Genomic DNA, 16714 nt, shown 5'->3' on the forward strand with positions numbered 1-16714 from the left:
TTTGGGCTCCTCTTTCCCACATGCATCACTTTGCACTTGCTCACATTAAACCATCATCTGCCACTTAGACGCCCAGTCTCGTAAGGTCCTCTTGTAATTTTTCACAATCCTCCCACGATTTAACGACTTGTAATTACCTCATTAGTTACTCCCATCTCTATAAGTATGTTAAAAAGCAGGGGTCCAGCACAGACCCCTGGGGGAACCCCACTAACTACCCTTCTCCATTGAGAATACTGACCATTTAACCCTACTCGTTTCTATCTTTAAACCAGTTTTTAATCCACAGTAGAACACTACCTCCTCCTTTCCCATAACTCTTCAGTTTCCTCTGAGTCTTTCATGAGGTACTTCGTCAACGCCTTCTGAAATCCAGATACACAATATCACTGGCTCACCTTTATCCACATGTTTGTTCACCCTTCAAAGGAATGTAGTAGATTGGTGAGGCAAGAATTTCCCTTCACTATATCCAGTGTTGGACTTTGTCTCATTAATCCATGCTTTTGAATATGCGCTGTAATTTTGTTCTTTATATAGTTTCTAACCATTTTCCCGGCACTAACTCAGACTCACCGGTCTATAATTTCCCGGATTCTCCTCTGGAACCTTTTTTAAAAATCGGCGTTACATTGGCCACCCTCCAATCTTCTGGTACCACGCTCGATTTAAGGATAATTACATATTACTAACATAACTCCGCAAGTTCATTTTTCAGTTCTATCAGTACTCTGGGATGAATACCATCCAGTCCAGGAGTTTTCTACTCTTCAGTTTGTAGAACTGCCCCATTGCATCCTCCAGGTTTACAGAGAATTCCCATCTTGGCCCATGGTAGGCTGTATGTTGAAAAGGATCACATTGCACTGGGGTTGAATAATTCTCACCCCGGATTGAAACCAGATCTGATTTGTCTACTGGACGAGAATCTTTTCTGTCTTCTGCAGGTATCAGCCTACTAAAGTAAGGTCTGATGCTCATGGAGGATCTGTGCCACTTTGGTCTTAGGGCTTAGCCATTGAAGGGCTTGCTTGAGTGATAAGGTTATTTTGATTCGGTCATTGCTACCTTGTTTCAGGCTCATAAACGCTACATCCATGGTGCATGCGAGGGTGTAGTTCGTGGGCTGGTGTTTTGAGCACAGATGTTCTCTTCTCTGCTCAGATCGCGCACAACCTAGTGTTTCTCCAGACAGGTCTTCACAAAGAATTGGTGTTGAGTTCCCTTAAGTACAGGTTGTGGCTTTGGCCTGTGCAGGGCCGACTACAGAAGATGTCTCTTGGGGTTCACCCGGATAATGTTCGATTTTGCAGGGAGTGGGCTGCTTGCGGCATCCCTTTCGTATGCCGTGTCCAGAGTGGAACCTTAATTTAATCCTTCTGGCTCGTCAGAAACCTCCTTTTGAGCCACTCTGAAAGGCCTCCTTGAAAGATCTTACGCTAGACAGAGTTCTTGGTGGCAGTTGTGTCAGCACATAGGGTTTTGGAGCTTCAGGCGCTCTCTTGTTTGATCCCTTTCTCTTCGCTTTTTGGAGGCAGGGATCTCTCTGCGCACAGTTCTTTTCTTCTGAAAGTGGTATCAGCATGACATTTCAGCCAATCTGTGGAGCTTCCATTCTTTCGTGGAGAGGAGGAAGAGGCTCAGTGTTCTTGCTTCTCAATGTACATAGAGTTCTCATTAGATATCTGGCAGTCATGAATGAGTTTCGCAAATCTGACAGACTATGCTTTTTGGTTAAACAGAGCCTTGGCCTTATGGCTTGCAAGCCCACAGTTGCTAGATGGCTGAAGGAGACAATCACATCAGCTTATTTGCTTGTGGGGAAGTAGGCTCCTCGGGTCTTGCTGGCTTATTCTATCAGGTGTACAGAGACATACTGGGCAGAGACTCCCTTACTGTCTCTAGCAGATATTTGCAAGGCAGCGACATGGCCGATGCTGCATACCTTTTGCCAAGCACTACAGGGTGGATGATGTGGCGTGCTCTGAAGGGGCTTTGGTTTTCAGGGCGGCGCCAGGATCCCACCCACTCCAGTGATTGCTTTTGAACATTCTACAGGTTCTGGAGTAGTGGGAAGCTACATAATGGAAGGAGAAATTAGGACTTAGCTTATAAGTTTCTTTCCATTAGTCTTTTCCATTATTCCAGAGGCCCATCTGAGGTTTCTGAGATGTTTAGTCGGTGTGAAGTAATGGGTCAAATACCTTGCATGGTGCTTCCTGCATATTCTTGTTCTCTACAAGTTGTCCAGAGATGAGGGAGGTCCATACATATTTGTTTTTCTGGTTATATTAGGTTAAGCGAGTTGTTGAAGGTTGTTGTGTTTGTTCTGAGTTTCTCCTTATTGCTTGTCTATGTAAATACTGAGGATCTGGACTGGATGCCAAGAGAGAGCTGTCGCAACTTAGTTTTCAGTGCTCTAACTCCACCTGCTGGTTGATGGACACAACTGTCCCACAGATTCTGGAGTAGTGGAAGGACTAATGGAAATAAAATTATCAGGTAAGACCTAATTTCTCCTTAAAAGACCAGAAATACATCATTTCTGTTGAAAACTGCAGTGTTGGCTTTTGGAAATCTACTTAGGTGAAATATATTATCCTACATTAGATAAGGAATTCTGGTCTTGAAGTTAGAACATTGGGTTGTGATTCTAAAGAATTAATTGATTTATAAGTTCAAGGCTTCATCTGCTGAAAGCTTTCTTACCTTAAGCAAGTCATATTCTCTCCTCGTCTCTACAGATGTAAAAGAAAGCAAGGTATTTAACTTAAATCTGGCTTTCTTGGCTAGCAGATTTTAGATAGGAAAAAAATAGAAGTTAGAGGTGTCAGAATCAAGGCATCCGGATCGGGATGTCTCAAATTCCACTAGCATTTTAGAAAAGGATCTGCCAACACCAAGCCTTTTCTAAAATGCGTGCAGGAATGGACTTGTATGTGCTGGCTATGTGTGGTGGTACTTGGCAACATATACATCTGTGTACTAGCATACACACAACCATATGGATATGTCAGAACATACACTTTTATGTGTTGGCTCGTAGACATTAGTGCTGTCAGATTCTTGATTTGAATTGATTTCGTCAATTCATTTTGGACGAATCGATTTGTTTTGGGAAAAATTGGACTTTCCATATCTCACTCCTGCCGTCACCCAAGATGCTGTTGCTGCTTCTCTAGAGCAGCAGCAGCAAAAGAATCTAAGTGGCAGGCTTCCGGCCCTTTGTCATGGAACATGAAATGACACCCAAGGGGGGTGGGATGGGCAACTGCACCAATGGAGAGTCCAGCCCTACAGCGAGTTTAGCTTCTTTTGCCACCGCTCCTGCACATCTAGAAAAGCAACAGCAGTAGCTGCAGAGGGTCAGGGTGGGAGGGGGAACAGAGAGGAGGCAGACGCTGGATTGGGGGGGGCAGAGGCTGGATGGAAAGGGGGCAAAGAAGGAGGGCAGAGGCTGGATTGAAGGGGAGAGAAGGAGAGCAGATCATGGATTGAAGAGAGAAAGAGAAGGAGGGCAGACACTGGATGAGAGGAGAACAGAGGTTGGATGGAAGGGGGAAAAGAAAGAAGGTACACCCTCGGCTGCTGAAAGGAAAGCTATTGACCAATGTAATTTTGCCAGTGCAGGTGGTGAGAAGCCTAGCATAGTAGCAGAACTATTCACATGGCATGGTGAGGCCAGCAGAGAGAGGGAACCCCTCCTGTCAGCTGAGGATAAAGGTCTGATGATGTACTGTGAGCTCTGATCTTGGGTTTTGGGTCCTGAAAGGAGAGCTGACAGTGGGAAGAGGAAACCAAGACACAGCTGAAGTAGTGGCTTAGTTAAGAGAGAAGATCAGAGGATTTTTTCAAACAGATATGCAAAGTGTGGGATGAAGTTGAAGGTATGGAAACCGGGCTCATCAAGGGAACATGCTTCTGGGGAGTCCTTGAGATGGAGGATATTATGTTTCAACATTTTTATTAAAGAAATAAAAAAAACAGCTACAAAATACTGTAAACATTTTACATATTTAGATAAACTGGAATGCTTCCTTCCTCTTACTAATCAAACCACTCCACCCCAACTCATATCCCTCCCCAACTACGTCAAACTAAAGGAACATAAACTCCTATATCCTTTCATAATAGCAGCTTAAGAATTAGACATCAAAACACAGAAAACAAGTCAGCACATAATTCAACACTTCAGTAGGTTACCCCAATTCCCAAAACAGCCCACTCCTCATTCCACTTCTCACCCACCATTTCTTAAAAAAGAATCCTCGTATTTGCAGAAGATTTGTGCTCTTATAACCTCCTATGGATGCTGTATAAAGTTCCTAGGGGGATCTAGTATTTTATTACTATATGGGTAGTGGAGTCTTTCTGAAATTCAGCTCCACTTTTAATCAGTATTTTTATTGAGATTGTGATGCTACTTATGTTTCAACGATTTTTATTATTATTGATGACAAAACAATATAATAAATTGAGCAATCATCCAGCAGAATCCCAAATACATCCACTACATACATCTAGAGTGCTCCTATAGCACATACAATGTCATCCAGTTATAATACCACCCTTATAGGAAGGAACTCGCATAATGCCAACATTACAATCGATACCCAGTTAGAGAACAAAATTCCAAATATAACCAACAATAAGGTTCCCTGTAACAAAGTCCCTCCTCCTCTCGAAACCCCCAACCCACCCTTTATCTTCTCCCTCCCCCCAACCTAACCTTCTCTCCCCCTCCCCCCAATTGTGATGCTACTTAATTTGATGCTACTTAATTTACATATTACGGAGGTTAAGAAACTCTTTGATCAAGACATTGAATGATGAGAATACATATATAAACATTTTGCAATTTAAAAAGTTCTAAAAATATTGTTTACAAAGTTTTTTTGTAAGTCATTGGAAAAAGAAGAAAATAGAAAAATGTTTAAAAATATGCAAAGTGGGATGTTACACTAACGAAGTAACATAATTACTGTTATTTTGGAAATTTTGTGATGAATATGAAAAATTGTGAGATTTTTTTTGAGTTGTGGTTGGAAGTGTTTAATTTTCTAATATTGTGCTTTCACATATGTAGTGCCTCTAGTTACATTTCTCCCATAGCAGATCCTCTGGATGCTAGATATTTGTTATTGTGATACTTAAAAGAAGGAAAACAAATTAATGCAGTGTTTCCTTAAACTCTAGTTAACAAATTGCAATGCCCATCTTAACTACCTCACCAACACAGAAGCTGAAAAAGGAGAGAAAGGGAGGACCCAGACAGGAAACCACTAAGGTAGAAAAGAGTAACATAAGGAGATATAGAGCATAGAATATATATTAAACCCTAGGGAATTATGTGATTGTCCGCACGCATAATTTCTTGTTTAATTAATGAACGTTCATTGTTACTTAATTTGCATAGTAAAGTGCTGTTACTTCACTTGGCAGCAGCAGGTGAAAACTGAAGGGCAGATCTCCGGTGGCCTAGTGGGCGCACCCCTCTCCAGCCTGATGCAGGTCTAAAATGTAAGACCCCCTAATTCTTCCCTGAAACCTCTCTCAAGGGTGAGCCCCCACCCTATAACCGTCCTCCAGACCTCCAAGGGATCCAGGTTACAGTGGGGACAGAAGGAGTCCCCACTTGCACTTGCTCCTGCGGTTTCCTTTGAACAAATGTTGTGACCTTATCCTGCTAGTTGTATTGTGGTACTATTAACAGGGATGAGACTTCCAAGTACGGGGTCTCTCCCCAGCGATGGTACCATGATACTGGCAGGGTTCAGACAACACCATGTATCATGATACTGGCAGGGTTCAGACAACACCATTGTATCATGATACTGGCAGGGTTCAGACAGCACCATTGTACAAAGGCAGCTGCCGGGATAGGAGCAGGTGGGGATTTCTAATGCCCATCACTCCCGAGACCCCTTGGGGTGAGTTGGGGGTATGGTTGAAAAGGTGTGTCTTGGGGGTAGATGGGAGAAAGTGATGCATGGAGACGGAGAAATATTAGTGCTGAAATCGACAGGCAGAGTGGTCTGTCGGTGATCCACATGGCTCCTATGTGGATCATAATCAATCTGCCTATTGTTTTCCCCACTAATATTTGGTTCCCAGATCATCTTAATGGATACCATTAAGATCTTGGGTGGTGGTACTGACTACAAGTTTGATTTCATTGGTCAGTCTCCTCACTGGTGAAGGACTACTTCTTTGCTCTTAGATTCCTTTGCTCTATTGGGTACCTTTTGTATTTTCCCATGTTGCCTTCCATTAATTGATGCTACTGTAATCTCAAAACTGGATTACTATTATGCAGTTTATTATGGCAGTAGATCTGATGAGTGAAAAACTCTAGTATGTTCAGCATAGCAGTATAAAATTTCTCCTCCAAGTGGAGCAATTGACCAACAGCAATTGCTTCCAGTTGGTTTTGAACTTAATCCTAAATCCGTTATTAGCCCATAAGGCTTTGAATATGGGCCTTTACCCGTACAGGCCAGTGCATTTATTTGTCTCAAAATCAAAACCTCCTTATGAGTCCAACTCCAGCCCAGGTATGATTAACCCTCAGTGGACATGCGGTTTTCTATTTTCTTGCCCCCCACTCTCTGGAATACGCTTCCTTCTTTCCTAAGTCGACTTATAAAAAGTTTAGATCCGGTTAAAAACACACTACTATCAGTTGTCGTGCAGGGCTTAGGTGTCTAGGTTTTTCAGTCTTCTTGAAGTGGGCTGGCTGTGGCTGCTTGGAGCTGGCAGTTTATATAATTTTCTGAGTCTGATACCACTTCTCCCTTTACTGAATCTATGTCCATATTGCTATACTGTTAACATCTTTTGTGGGGGTGGCATATTGAAATGCATGAATTTGAGATGCAAAAACATGATGACACTGGTGAAAATAACCAAGAAATCTATCTCAGAAGCTCTTTCATCTTGTATAGAAGACCAGGCACAGGACTAACATAAGCAAAACAATTCAAAATAGATGGAAAGCAATAACTACAAATGCAGTCTATGTAGCAAAATTCCAGATCTGCAGGCCCTATGTTGGAGACTAGATACTGTTGCTATTACAGAGAGACATGAATGGGTGCCTCATACCAGGCTGTAATCTGCTTCAGAGGGACAGAGATAGCCAAAGAGAGTGACAAATAGCATTTTATGTTAAAACCAATTTATTAAACATGGCTGAAATGCAGGGGGTGTGGGGTAAGGAGGAAGCACTGTGGAGTCTCTTGGAAAGAAGAGAGAGCACTTAAATCCACACTGGTGTTGTCTACTGATCAAAGCCAAACAGAGAGGGATACAAAGTACAAAACAAAACACTCCCAGACAGAAAGCACCAAGAGCCTTCAAGACCCGAACATGGCCGTTAATTGATAGAAGTAGAAATAATGTACTTCAGTGACCCGACATGGGCCGTGTTTCGGCACACAATGCCTGCATCAGGGGTCATAAGTCATTACTTTCAAAAGTGAGGAAGTGATAGCCTGCAACCAGGGCTCCAAACTGTGATAATTGACCTTCAAAGCAGTCAAAACTCTGACATTCTGGTGTCTGTGAAACCAATAAAGTTGTCTACTGAACCATACCACATGAAGGAATTAAATATAAATCTAGTCACTGATAATCTAAAAGTTGGGAATGAAAGAGGAGGTGCTGTTGTTAGGAGATTTCAACCTACTGGATGTGGACTTAAGTATCCTATTTACAGAATCAGAAAGATATAGAGAGATTGTAGATGCCTTTTAAGGAGTTTTACTCAAGCAAATGGCGAAGGGGCAACATTGGATTTAGTACTCACAGTGTGTCTAATGTACGGATAGGGACCCACCTGGGCAACAGTAATCGGTATGGTTTAATATAAAAGCTGTACCAGTATCTGGACACATCAGGCTCCAAGTACTGGACTTCAAATTTTCTGGACTTTAGTAAAATGGGACAATAATTGAAGGAAAATCTGACAGGTGGGAGGAGATAACAGAAGTGGAAAGATAGTGGACCAAATTGAAAAGAGCTATAAATGAAAGAAAACCATTTTGGTTCTCTAAAGAGATGGCTGACAAAGTAAGAGCAAAAAGACTAAGAGGCATATTTTCAAAGCACTTAGACTTACAAAGTTCCATAGCAACCTATGGAACTTTGTAAGTCTAAGTGCTTTGAAAATGAGCCACTAAGTACAAAGGATCGCTAAAGGAAGAACATAGAAATGAATATCAGATAAAACTGAAAGAAACAAAAAGAGAAATAAGCCAAAAATTCAAAATGATGACCAGACTTTCTTCAGGTATGTCCAGGAAAGGAGGAAGACCACAAATGGAATTCTAAAACTGAAAGATGTTGAAGACTGATACTTAAAGAATGATGGGGAAAAAAGAAGAAATGTTAAACAAATGCATGTTCAGCATTCACAGAAGTGGATATGGACCACTGTACCATTCACAGAATAGGATGTTTGTGAAGAATTTGCAAGGCTGAAATTTGACAAAGCCCTGGGACCAGATGGAATGCACTCCATGATGCTTGAGGGTGCTGAGAGAAATTCAGGTGGCTCACTTGAAGGATATGTTTAACAAATCTGTGGAGATGAAAGAGGTTCCCCATGACTGGAGAAAGGCAGATGTGATAGTAAGGAAGAGGTGGGAAACTATAGGCTGCTAAACCTCATCTCAGTGGTGGAAAAAAATAATGGAGATGCTGCTGCAGGAAATTATAGTAATTTTTTTTTACAGTCCAATGGGTTGCAAGAGCCAAATAAATATGGTTTTAATAGAGGCTTATTGTGCCAAACAAATCTGATTCATTTCTTTGACCGGGCGACTGGAGAATTAGATAAAGGCATGTGGTGTACTTGGTCTTCAGCAAAGACTTTGATACATTTCCTCCTTGAAGGCTTATAAATGAACTGATCATCCTGGGGATGGGTCCCAAGGTGGTCAACTGGATAAAAAAGATTGGTTGACTGACAGCAGTAGTAGTAAATGGCATTAATTCGGAAGAAAGAAAGGTGAATAGAGAAGTACCTCAAAAGCTGGTCCTGGGTCAATTCTCTTCAACATTTTCGTGAGCAGTATCTTGGTAGGGTTAGAATGGAAACTGCTTTTTTGAGGATGACTCTAGTATCAGAGTGAACACTCCTGAGGAAGTGAACAGCATGAGAAGTGACCTACAAAAATTAGAAGCATGGGTTAATACTTGGCAGTTAACTATGTGAAAAAATGCAGAGTGATGTATTTTAGGTGCAGAAATCCAAAGGAGCCTAATGTGATAGGAGAAGAAGGACTGATGTGCACGGACCAGGAGAGGGAACATGGGGTGATAGTGTGTGAGGATCTTGAGGTGGTGGCAAAACTATGACAAAGTAGTGGCCCAAGCCAAAAGGGTACAAGGCATCATAAAAAAGGCATAACCAACAGAAGGGAGGAGGTGATAATGTCCCTGTACAAGTCATTGGTGAGGCTCCACCTGGAGTACTTAGTTCAGTTTTGGAGGCCTTATGTTGCTAGGGATATAAAAAGACTTTAACCAGTTCAGAGGAAAGCAACAAAAAATGGTATGGGGTCTGTGCCAGAAGACGTACGAGACTTGAAGACCTGAATATGTATATCCTAGAGGAAAGGTGGGACAGGGAGATATGATACAGATATTTAACTACTTGAAAGGTGTTAATGAACAAACAAATCTTTTGTTAAAGATGGGGAAGCTGTAGAACTAGAGGACACGAAATGACGTTGCAAGGAGGTAAACTGAAAAGCAACATCAGGAAATACATTTTCATGGAAAGGGTGGTGGGTGCCTGGAACGCCTTGGTGATGGAGGTGTGACAAAAGAAGGCGTGGTATAAATACAGAGAGACCCCTATATAGCAATAGGGTAGAATCAAAGCAAAACATTAATGACATGTCAAAAAAGGCATGGAGGTTTGTAACTGGCATGGAGTGGCAGGTACAGATCTAGCCACCTTACTGGGCAGACTGGATGGATTATTCTGGTCTTTATTTGCTGGCATTTGCTATATGTTGTTATGATACCCTTTGATATTGTAAACTGCTTTTCTATTAGGAACAAAGAGTGGTATAGCAAATAAAATAGTGCAGTTGTGAACTGCTAGGGCATCCTATCGTAGGAAGAATGGAGTGGGGGCTGAATTTTAAGCATAAAATGAGGGATTATTTTCTTGTTATAGAGGTTTTGAGGTTGATGTTGATAAAACTATTAGAGCAAGGTTGTGTTGAAATGGGTTGACCTATTTTATTACCCTTTATTTTATTCTGCATATACCTGAGCGTTCCATAACTGCAGTATGACTTTCTCTTTAACTCCTTGTAAATTTGAATGAACATTTTCTATTGTATTTATCATTTTCTTTAATTCATATGAAGGTTATATAAGTAGTTCTAGCATATTTAAGTAAGGCAGTGTGGTGGTTAAATATAGGCAAGTGTTTTCAGTACTTGCCCTTAGTTTGGATAACATTAAGTTGTGAATATTGCTTATTTTGCTGAATTCCATATCTTGATGTCAAGAGCGACTATATCTTGAGATAAAGGACAATAAGGGGGAAAATGACTAAGCTATGGGAAAATATGGCACTTTGCTAAAGCTTAGTTTATCGAGGGAGTCAGTAGCCTAAAGTAACTCATTACCGCTGGTTAGCGACTCCCACGATACAGAACTAATGTATCTTGCAGTGAACTTCTGCAAGCTGTGTTATTACAGGAAAAGCAATTCCATTTCAAAGTTGGTATTATTTTTCCTTCTTGGGAGCATCAGGCCACTAACCTGTGGCCTAATGCTCCCAAGGAACTTTGTTTTTACAGGGACTAGCTTGGTTAAACAATACAAACAGTCCAGCAGCCCCTCCCCCCACTTTGCCCTGCAAAGACAACCCCAGCCACACCAAAGACACACAACAGGTGGTCAGTGCAAGCCTCACTTCCCCCATACCCTGCCAAGCCCTCCCTTGGCCTACCTTAACTAGACATTGGTGGTCAAGGGATGGCCAGGGTACAGCCACTAGGGGTCAAACTGCTATATAAGGGCTTGTCTAGCCTGACCCCTTAGCAAGTAGTACCAAAGACTACCACTAGGGGCCAGCTGGCACCATTTGAACCCGATTCCCACAGTTGCAAAGCAGCTGTGCATCGCTCTTGCCTAACTACCAGTGACTAATTCAGGTAGGCCCGGGAGAGCCTACAGGAGGGGGGTGTCTTCAGGGGAGGGGGTCTGGGTCTCAGGAGAAGGGCTTGCATTGATCACGTGATTTGTCTTCATGGGGTGGAGGCATTTTTAAAGGGAGAGAGAAGGTGGGGGGACCACCAGGCCTTTCCTATTGTTTAACCAAGCCAGGGACACTAGGATGTAGGTTAGTGACCTGATGCTCCCAGGCAGGAAAAATAATTCCAACTTTGAGCTAGTGTTACCTTTTCTGGAATAATGCAGCTTGAGAAATTCACCACAAGTTGTGTTATTTACATAATAATGAACTGGTTTGTATTCTTTGCATATCATTGTTATGGATCCCATGGTAACTGAAACAAATGTGTTATGATAATATATGATATTACTGTTTAATGTGCATTGAGAGGCAAATATTGTGCATTATTGCCTTATTTAAGCTGATAAAATTTGTATGCTAGTGAATAGGGTCTAATCTAAAAGCATGTCTAGAAATGGGGTTTATTTAGTTTTTCTGCAGAACAGAGTGCCTCTGAGCTGTTTTTTTTTTTTTTTTAATACATTAGAAAGCTAAATCCCAAATGTAAGTGCATTTCTAACTTATGGTTCCTTCCAATACATATCACTGGAACAGAAATGTTCTTACTATGAAAAAATTTACTTTAGTAGAAATATTATGCTTACATGGTTCTTCAGTACATGTATCCTGATGTCCTCCCGTTAAAACCAGCTAGAAAACAGAGTAGTTAATAATTGGGGAGCTGGTATTTTTTCTGAATTAGGCACCATTAGATTTATAGTTTTGTTTTATACTTTCCCAGGCTATTCTACAATTTAATGTTTTAAATATGTTATCATGTCTAATATTTGATCTGCCTTTTTTTTTTGCCCATCAAAAGTGGATGAAGTGTCAGGCCTCTACTTTCTCTCAGTCATTTAACAAAAGTATACTTCTGTATTATTTTGACTTCACGGTAGTCTTATGGTAGTTTCTGTTGCTTCTTAGTTCAGGATATGGAGCAGTTATATGATATGTGGTTGAAGAGTCAAAAAACCGAAAAAGGGGAAGATGGAGCTGCCCAAGTAAATAAGCAAATCCACATGCCAACAGATTATGCAGAAATCACAGTATGTACCATCCAGATATTTTTATATTATTACTAGTAAAAAAGCCCCGTTTCTGATGCAAATGAAACGGGGGCTAGCAATGTTTTCTTCTGTGTGCATGTGGGAGTGTGTGTGTCCCTGCCCTCTGGCCTCTCTCCCCTCCCCCCTCTGAGTCCTTCACTGTTACAGAGCCAGCGATTTGATTTCGTGCTCTGCTGTTTTCCTTCACTGACTGTGTTACAGAGAGGGCGGGGCAGACACTCATAGGGAAACCGGATATCTCGCCCCCTTCACACTTCCGGCTGGAGGCTTCATAGAACGTTGGTGTTGCCTTTTATATAGAGAGATGTACATCAACTGTATGTAGTTTATAGATGGGCTATCATTTAACCCAGAAGAATGAGTCTTCCGTACAGGGGTCAGTCAAATTGTTACAGATGTTAGGATCCCATTGCTAGGCTTTGGGGCAGCTTTTGGTTTGGGAAGGAGGAGGAGCTCTGTCCCTTCTCCCTTCCCAGTCCAAGCATCAAGCCCCTCCTGCCACTTACCCCCAGCATAAGATCCTTTCTACCACCCCTACCCATCTCTCAGCCTGTCCCTCTTTCCATCATCATCCCTCTGTGTCCCTACCCCCTTACCCATGTCTATCTTCTCCCCTTGGTCTTCCTTTCCTCCCACATGCCCCCCCTCCCCCCCACTGTGGACCAGCATCTCCCTTTCTTCCATCCCATGTCCCTTGCCCGGGCTGGCATATCTCTTTTTCTCGCATCCTCCCTCCTGCCCCAGCCCTGTGGATCTAGCAAGTATCCTCTACCCCCCCCCCCCCCCAGCTCAGCATCTCTCCCTCTTCCTGCTTTCCCAGCAGGTTAGGTCCTGGCATCCCTTTCTCAGCCAACCCTCTCCCATCCCAGGTGGTCCTTTAAACTTCCTCTTGTGGTGCACACTCCCTCCCTCCCCCAAATATTTAAAACTATTTAACTGGCCAAGAACAGCTCCTGGCTGTTTAAATAGTGTTAAAGCGCCTAACCACAGATAGTCAGTGGGAGATAACCAGTTATCTCCCGCTGACTATCCCAGTTAACAGCTAGCCTCTAACTGGCTACATCATGAGACATAGCCGGCTAGGCACATATATTCAGTGCCAAACCAGCTATGCTGAGCAGTGAAAATAGGCTTGTGACGAAACAGTGGGTTTGTAAGCCTGTAAATTGTATTGATTGTTTCTTTAAGTGAATTTCTATAGTTTGGCCAGCAGGTGGTGCATGTTTGTTTAAAGCTGTTACAGAGAAATGACTGTTCCTTCTTTAATTAGCACATGGAGAAGAAGTTAACCTGCAGTGATGTGGGCCACTACTTTTAAAACTTGTTGTTGTGGGCTTTGATTGGCTCAGGAGCCCAAATTCAGCTAGGATGCACTTGCTTTTTCTCCAGTTTTAGCCAAGGAGAAGAGAGAGAAAGATCTCTTTACTGAGGCCCCACGAACAGTTATATATATATATATATATATATATATATATATATATATATATATATATATATATATATTTTGTTACATTTGTACCCCGCGCTTTCCCACTCATGGCAGGCTCAATGCGGCTTACATGGGGCAATGGAGAGTTAAGTGACTTGCCCAGAGTCACAAGGAGCTGCCTGTGCCTGAAGTGGGAATCGAACTCAGTTCCTCAGTTCACCAGGATCAAAGTCCACCACCCAAACCACTAGGCCACTCCTCTACTCCACTATTTGATAACCTGTGAGCAGCTATATGTCCTGATCTCCCCAGGTACTATTTAGATAGTATGCAAATGTTTAGATAGTGTTATAATTGATCGGTTATAAAAGTTCGGTTACCTGTATTTGTTTTGCTGATTGCAGCTTTTCTGTTCATTGTTCTAATTTTTCATGACAATAAACATTTTTAGTTTATTACCTCTGCTTGTCTGGACTAACTAAGAATCTTATTCCATATAATCATGCTGATCAATCCATAGACTGGTGGGTTGTGTCCATCTACCAGCAGGTGGAGATAGAGAGCAATCCTTTTGCCTCCCTATATGTGGTCATGTGCTGCCGGAAACTCCTCAGTATGTTCTCTATCTCAGCAGGTGGTGGTCACACACAGCAGCACTCTGGCTAGGTCTCCAAGCCTAATTTTTAGGTTTTGTTGAGTACCTGGGGTTGAGGGCTCTTCTTGAGCAAGTGCAAACTTGGTGGTGCCAGGTCCCTCCTTTTCTCCCCCCTCCCGCTGGCTCCGTTTAAAAAAAAAAATAAAAAAATGTGGACGTCCTTTAAGGGCGTTTATTTCAATGTTTATTTCAGCGTTTATTGCAGCTGCTCACTGGGACACCAGTTCGTTACAGCTCGGAGCGAGAAGCAGGTAATTTTACCTTTTTATAGCGGGCAGGGGGTTACCCATTCGGTCTCCACGTGGCATATGGCGTCGGAGGGCGAGGGCGCGAAGATTCGCTCCCCGGTCTGCGTGTGTGCGTCTAGCGAGGATGTGGGGGTTTCAAAGCCTGAATCGCCTTTGTTGAGCATCAGTTTGGAGTCCGGTCAGTGTCCCGGTTCTTCCTCCGGTGCGGCAGTTTTTCCTGCCATAAGCGCCCATTCCTCGCTGCTCGCCCACTCCATGTTGGCCGGCCACTCTGCTCGGATGGCTTCTTCTTGGGCCACCCTTGAGCTGGGAGACGTTAATACTATGGTCGCCCTTGATTTGGGCGACGGTAAGAAAGCGGCCAAAGTTAAGCACCGTTCTTCCCGCGCGGCTCCTCGGAGTTTCGCGCCGGACGCCATTTTGGATGCGCAGCACGTTTCTCCCCCGCTCTTGCGAGCACCGGTTGAGGGTGCGGCTAGGGCCGTGGCCCAAGCTGCAGAAGTGCACAGTTCGGGGGGATTCTCCCCTGAGTTCATTTTGCTGCTGCATCAGGCTTTTCTTATGCAAAACGCTGCCCCTGCCCCCCTGTCTGATAAAGGGGTTGAGGCCTCCGGAAGCAAACGCCCTCGAGTGGATTTCCAGGCCCTAGAGGACTCTGTCTCCTCTGATGTAGATGAGGGCAGCGTATCTGAGTTCTCCCAACGGTCCTTTGGGGATTCCTTGGAGGAGACGGATTCCCGCTCGGATGGAGCGGATGACCCCTCTGCAGCGCGGATCTTTCGCTCAGAGGATTTGCCCAACCTGTTAGTGCAGGCCATGAGCATATTGAAGATTTCCTCTCCGGAGGACGTCTCTCCCTCAGCCTCTGTTGGCTCTGCCATTATGCTGGGGACGAAGCGCCCGCCTAGAACCTTCCACGTGCATGAGGCCATGCGCACCTTGATTTTGGCTCAATGGGATGTCCCAGAAGCGAGCCTCAAAGTGGCTATGTCCCGCCTCTATCCTCTGCCTGAAGGTGAACGGGAGGCCTTTGGCCTACCATGGATTCTTTAATCACTGCGGTGACTAAGAAAACGGCGTTGCCGGTGGAAGGTGGCACGGCCCTAAAGGACGCCCAAGACAGAAGATTGGAGGTGGCCTTAAGGTCGTCCTTCGAGGCGGCTGCTTTAAGTTTGCAGGCCTCAGTTTGCGGCTCCTATGTGGCCAGGGCGTGCCTGACGATTGTGCAGCGGGCTTCCCCCTCGGATCCTTCCTTGAGGGCTGATTGGCCGGTCCTGGAATTGGACTTGGCTTATTTGGCAGACTTGCTGTATGATGTCTTGAGAGCCTCAGCTAAATGTATGGCTCAGACAGTCTCTGCGCGGCGTTGGCTTTGGCTGAAGCATTGGTCTGCTGACCACGCCTCTAAGTCTCGCCTGGCTAAGTTGCCTTTTAAAGGCAAGCTGCTCTTTGGGGTCGAGCTGGACAAAATTGTGACCGATCTCGGCACGTCTAAGGGCAAGAGGTTACCAGAGGTCAGGGCTCGGGCCAGTGGTGCTCGCCCCGGTTCCTCCAAAGGACGGTTTCAGGAAGCCCGTCGGTATCGCCCGGGCAAGTCGGGCTCCTCTGCCCCCTCTTCCTTCAAGAGGAACTTCTCCCCCAAGCAGCATTCCTTTCGCAGAGATCGCCGTCCCGGAGGTGCGCCCTCCGGTCCTCCCCCAGGGTCTCGTACCCAATGACGGGGTCCTGGTCCATGGCCCAGTGCAGATTGGAGGACGCCTGTCCTCGTTTCTGGGCGAGTGGACCAGGGTAACTTCAGACGCTTGGGTGCTGGAAGTCATCAGAGACGGCTACAAGCTAGAGTTCTGCCGACCCTTAAGAGACGGGTTTGTGCACTCTCCCTGCAAGTCTCCGGTCAAAGCTGTGGCAGTGCAGCAGACTTTGGACAAGCTGATCCGCCTGGGTGCGGTCGTTCCGGTGCCAGAAGATCAGCTTGGCAAGGGACGTTACTCCATTTACTTTGTGGTACCAAAGAAAGGAGGTTCTGTACGGCCTATCCTCGACCTCAAAGGG

At 44.1% G+C, this 16714-nt stretch overlaps 1 protein-coding gene across 1 annotated transcript in view; it reads left to right on the forward strand.

Moving 5' to 3' along the window:
- The window catches only part of ZC3H7A (zinc finger CCCH-type containing 7A), a 125422-nt gene that overhangs the window by 100664 nt on the left and 8044 nt on the right, over nucleotides 1-16714 (forward strand). Inside the window, 1 exon segment of the mRNA XM_030210976.1 lies at nucleotides 12188-12309. Coding sequence (XP_030066836.1) covers nucleotides 12188-12309 — 122 coding nt within the window.

This window comes from Microcaecilia unicolor, chromosome 8 (assembly GCF_901765095.1).
Source record: "Microcaecilia unicolor chromosome 8, aMicUni1.1, whole genome shotgun sequence".
Taxonomy (NCBI): Eukaryota; Metazoa; Chordata; class Amphibia; order Gymnophiona; family Siphonopidae; genus Microcaecilia; species Microcaecilia unicolor.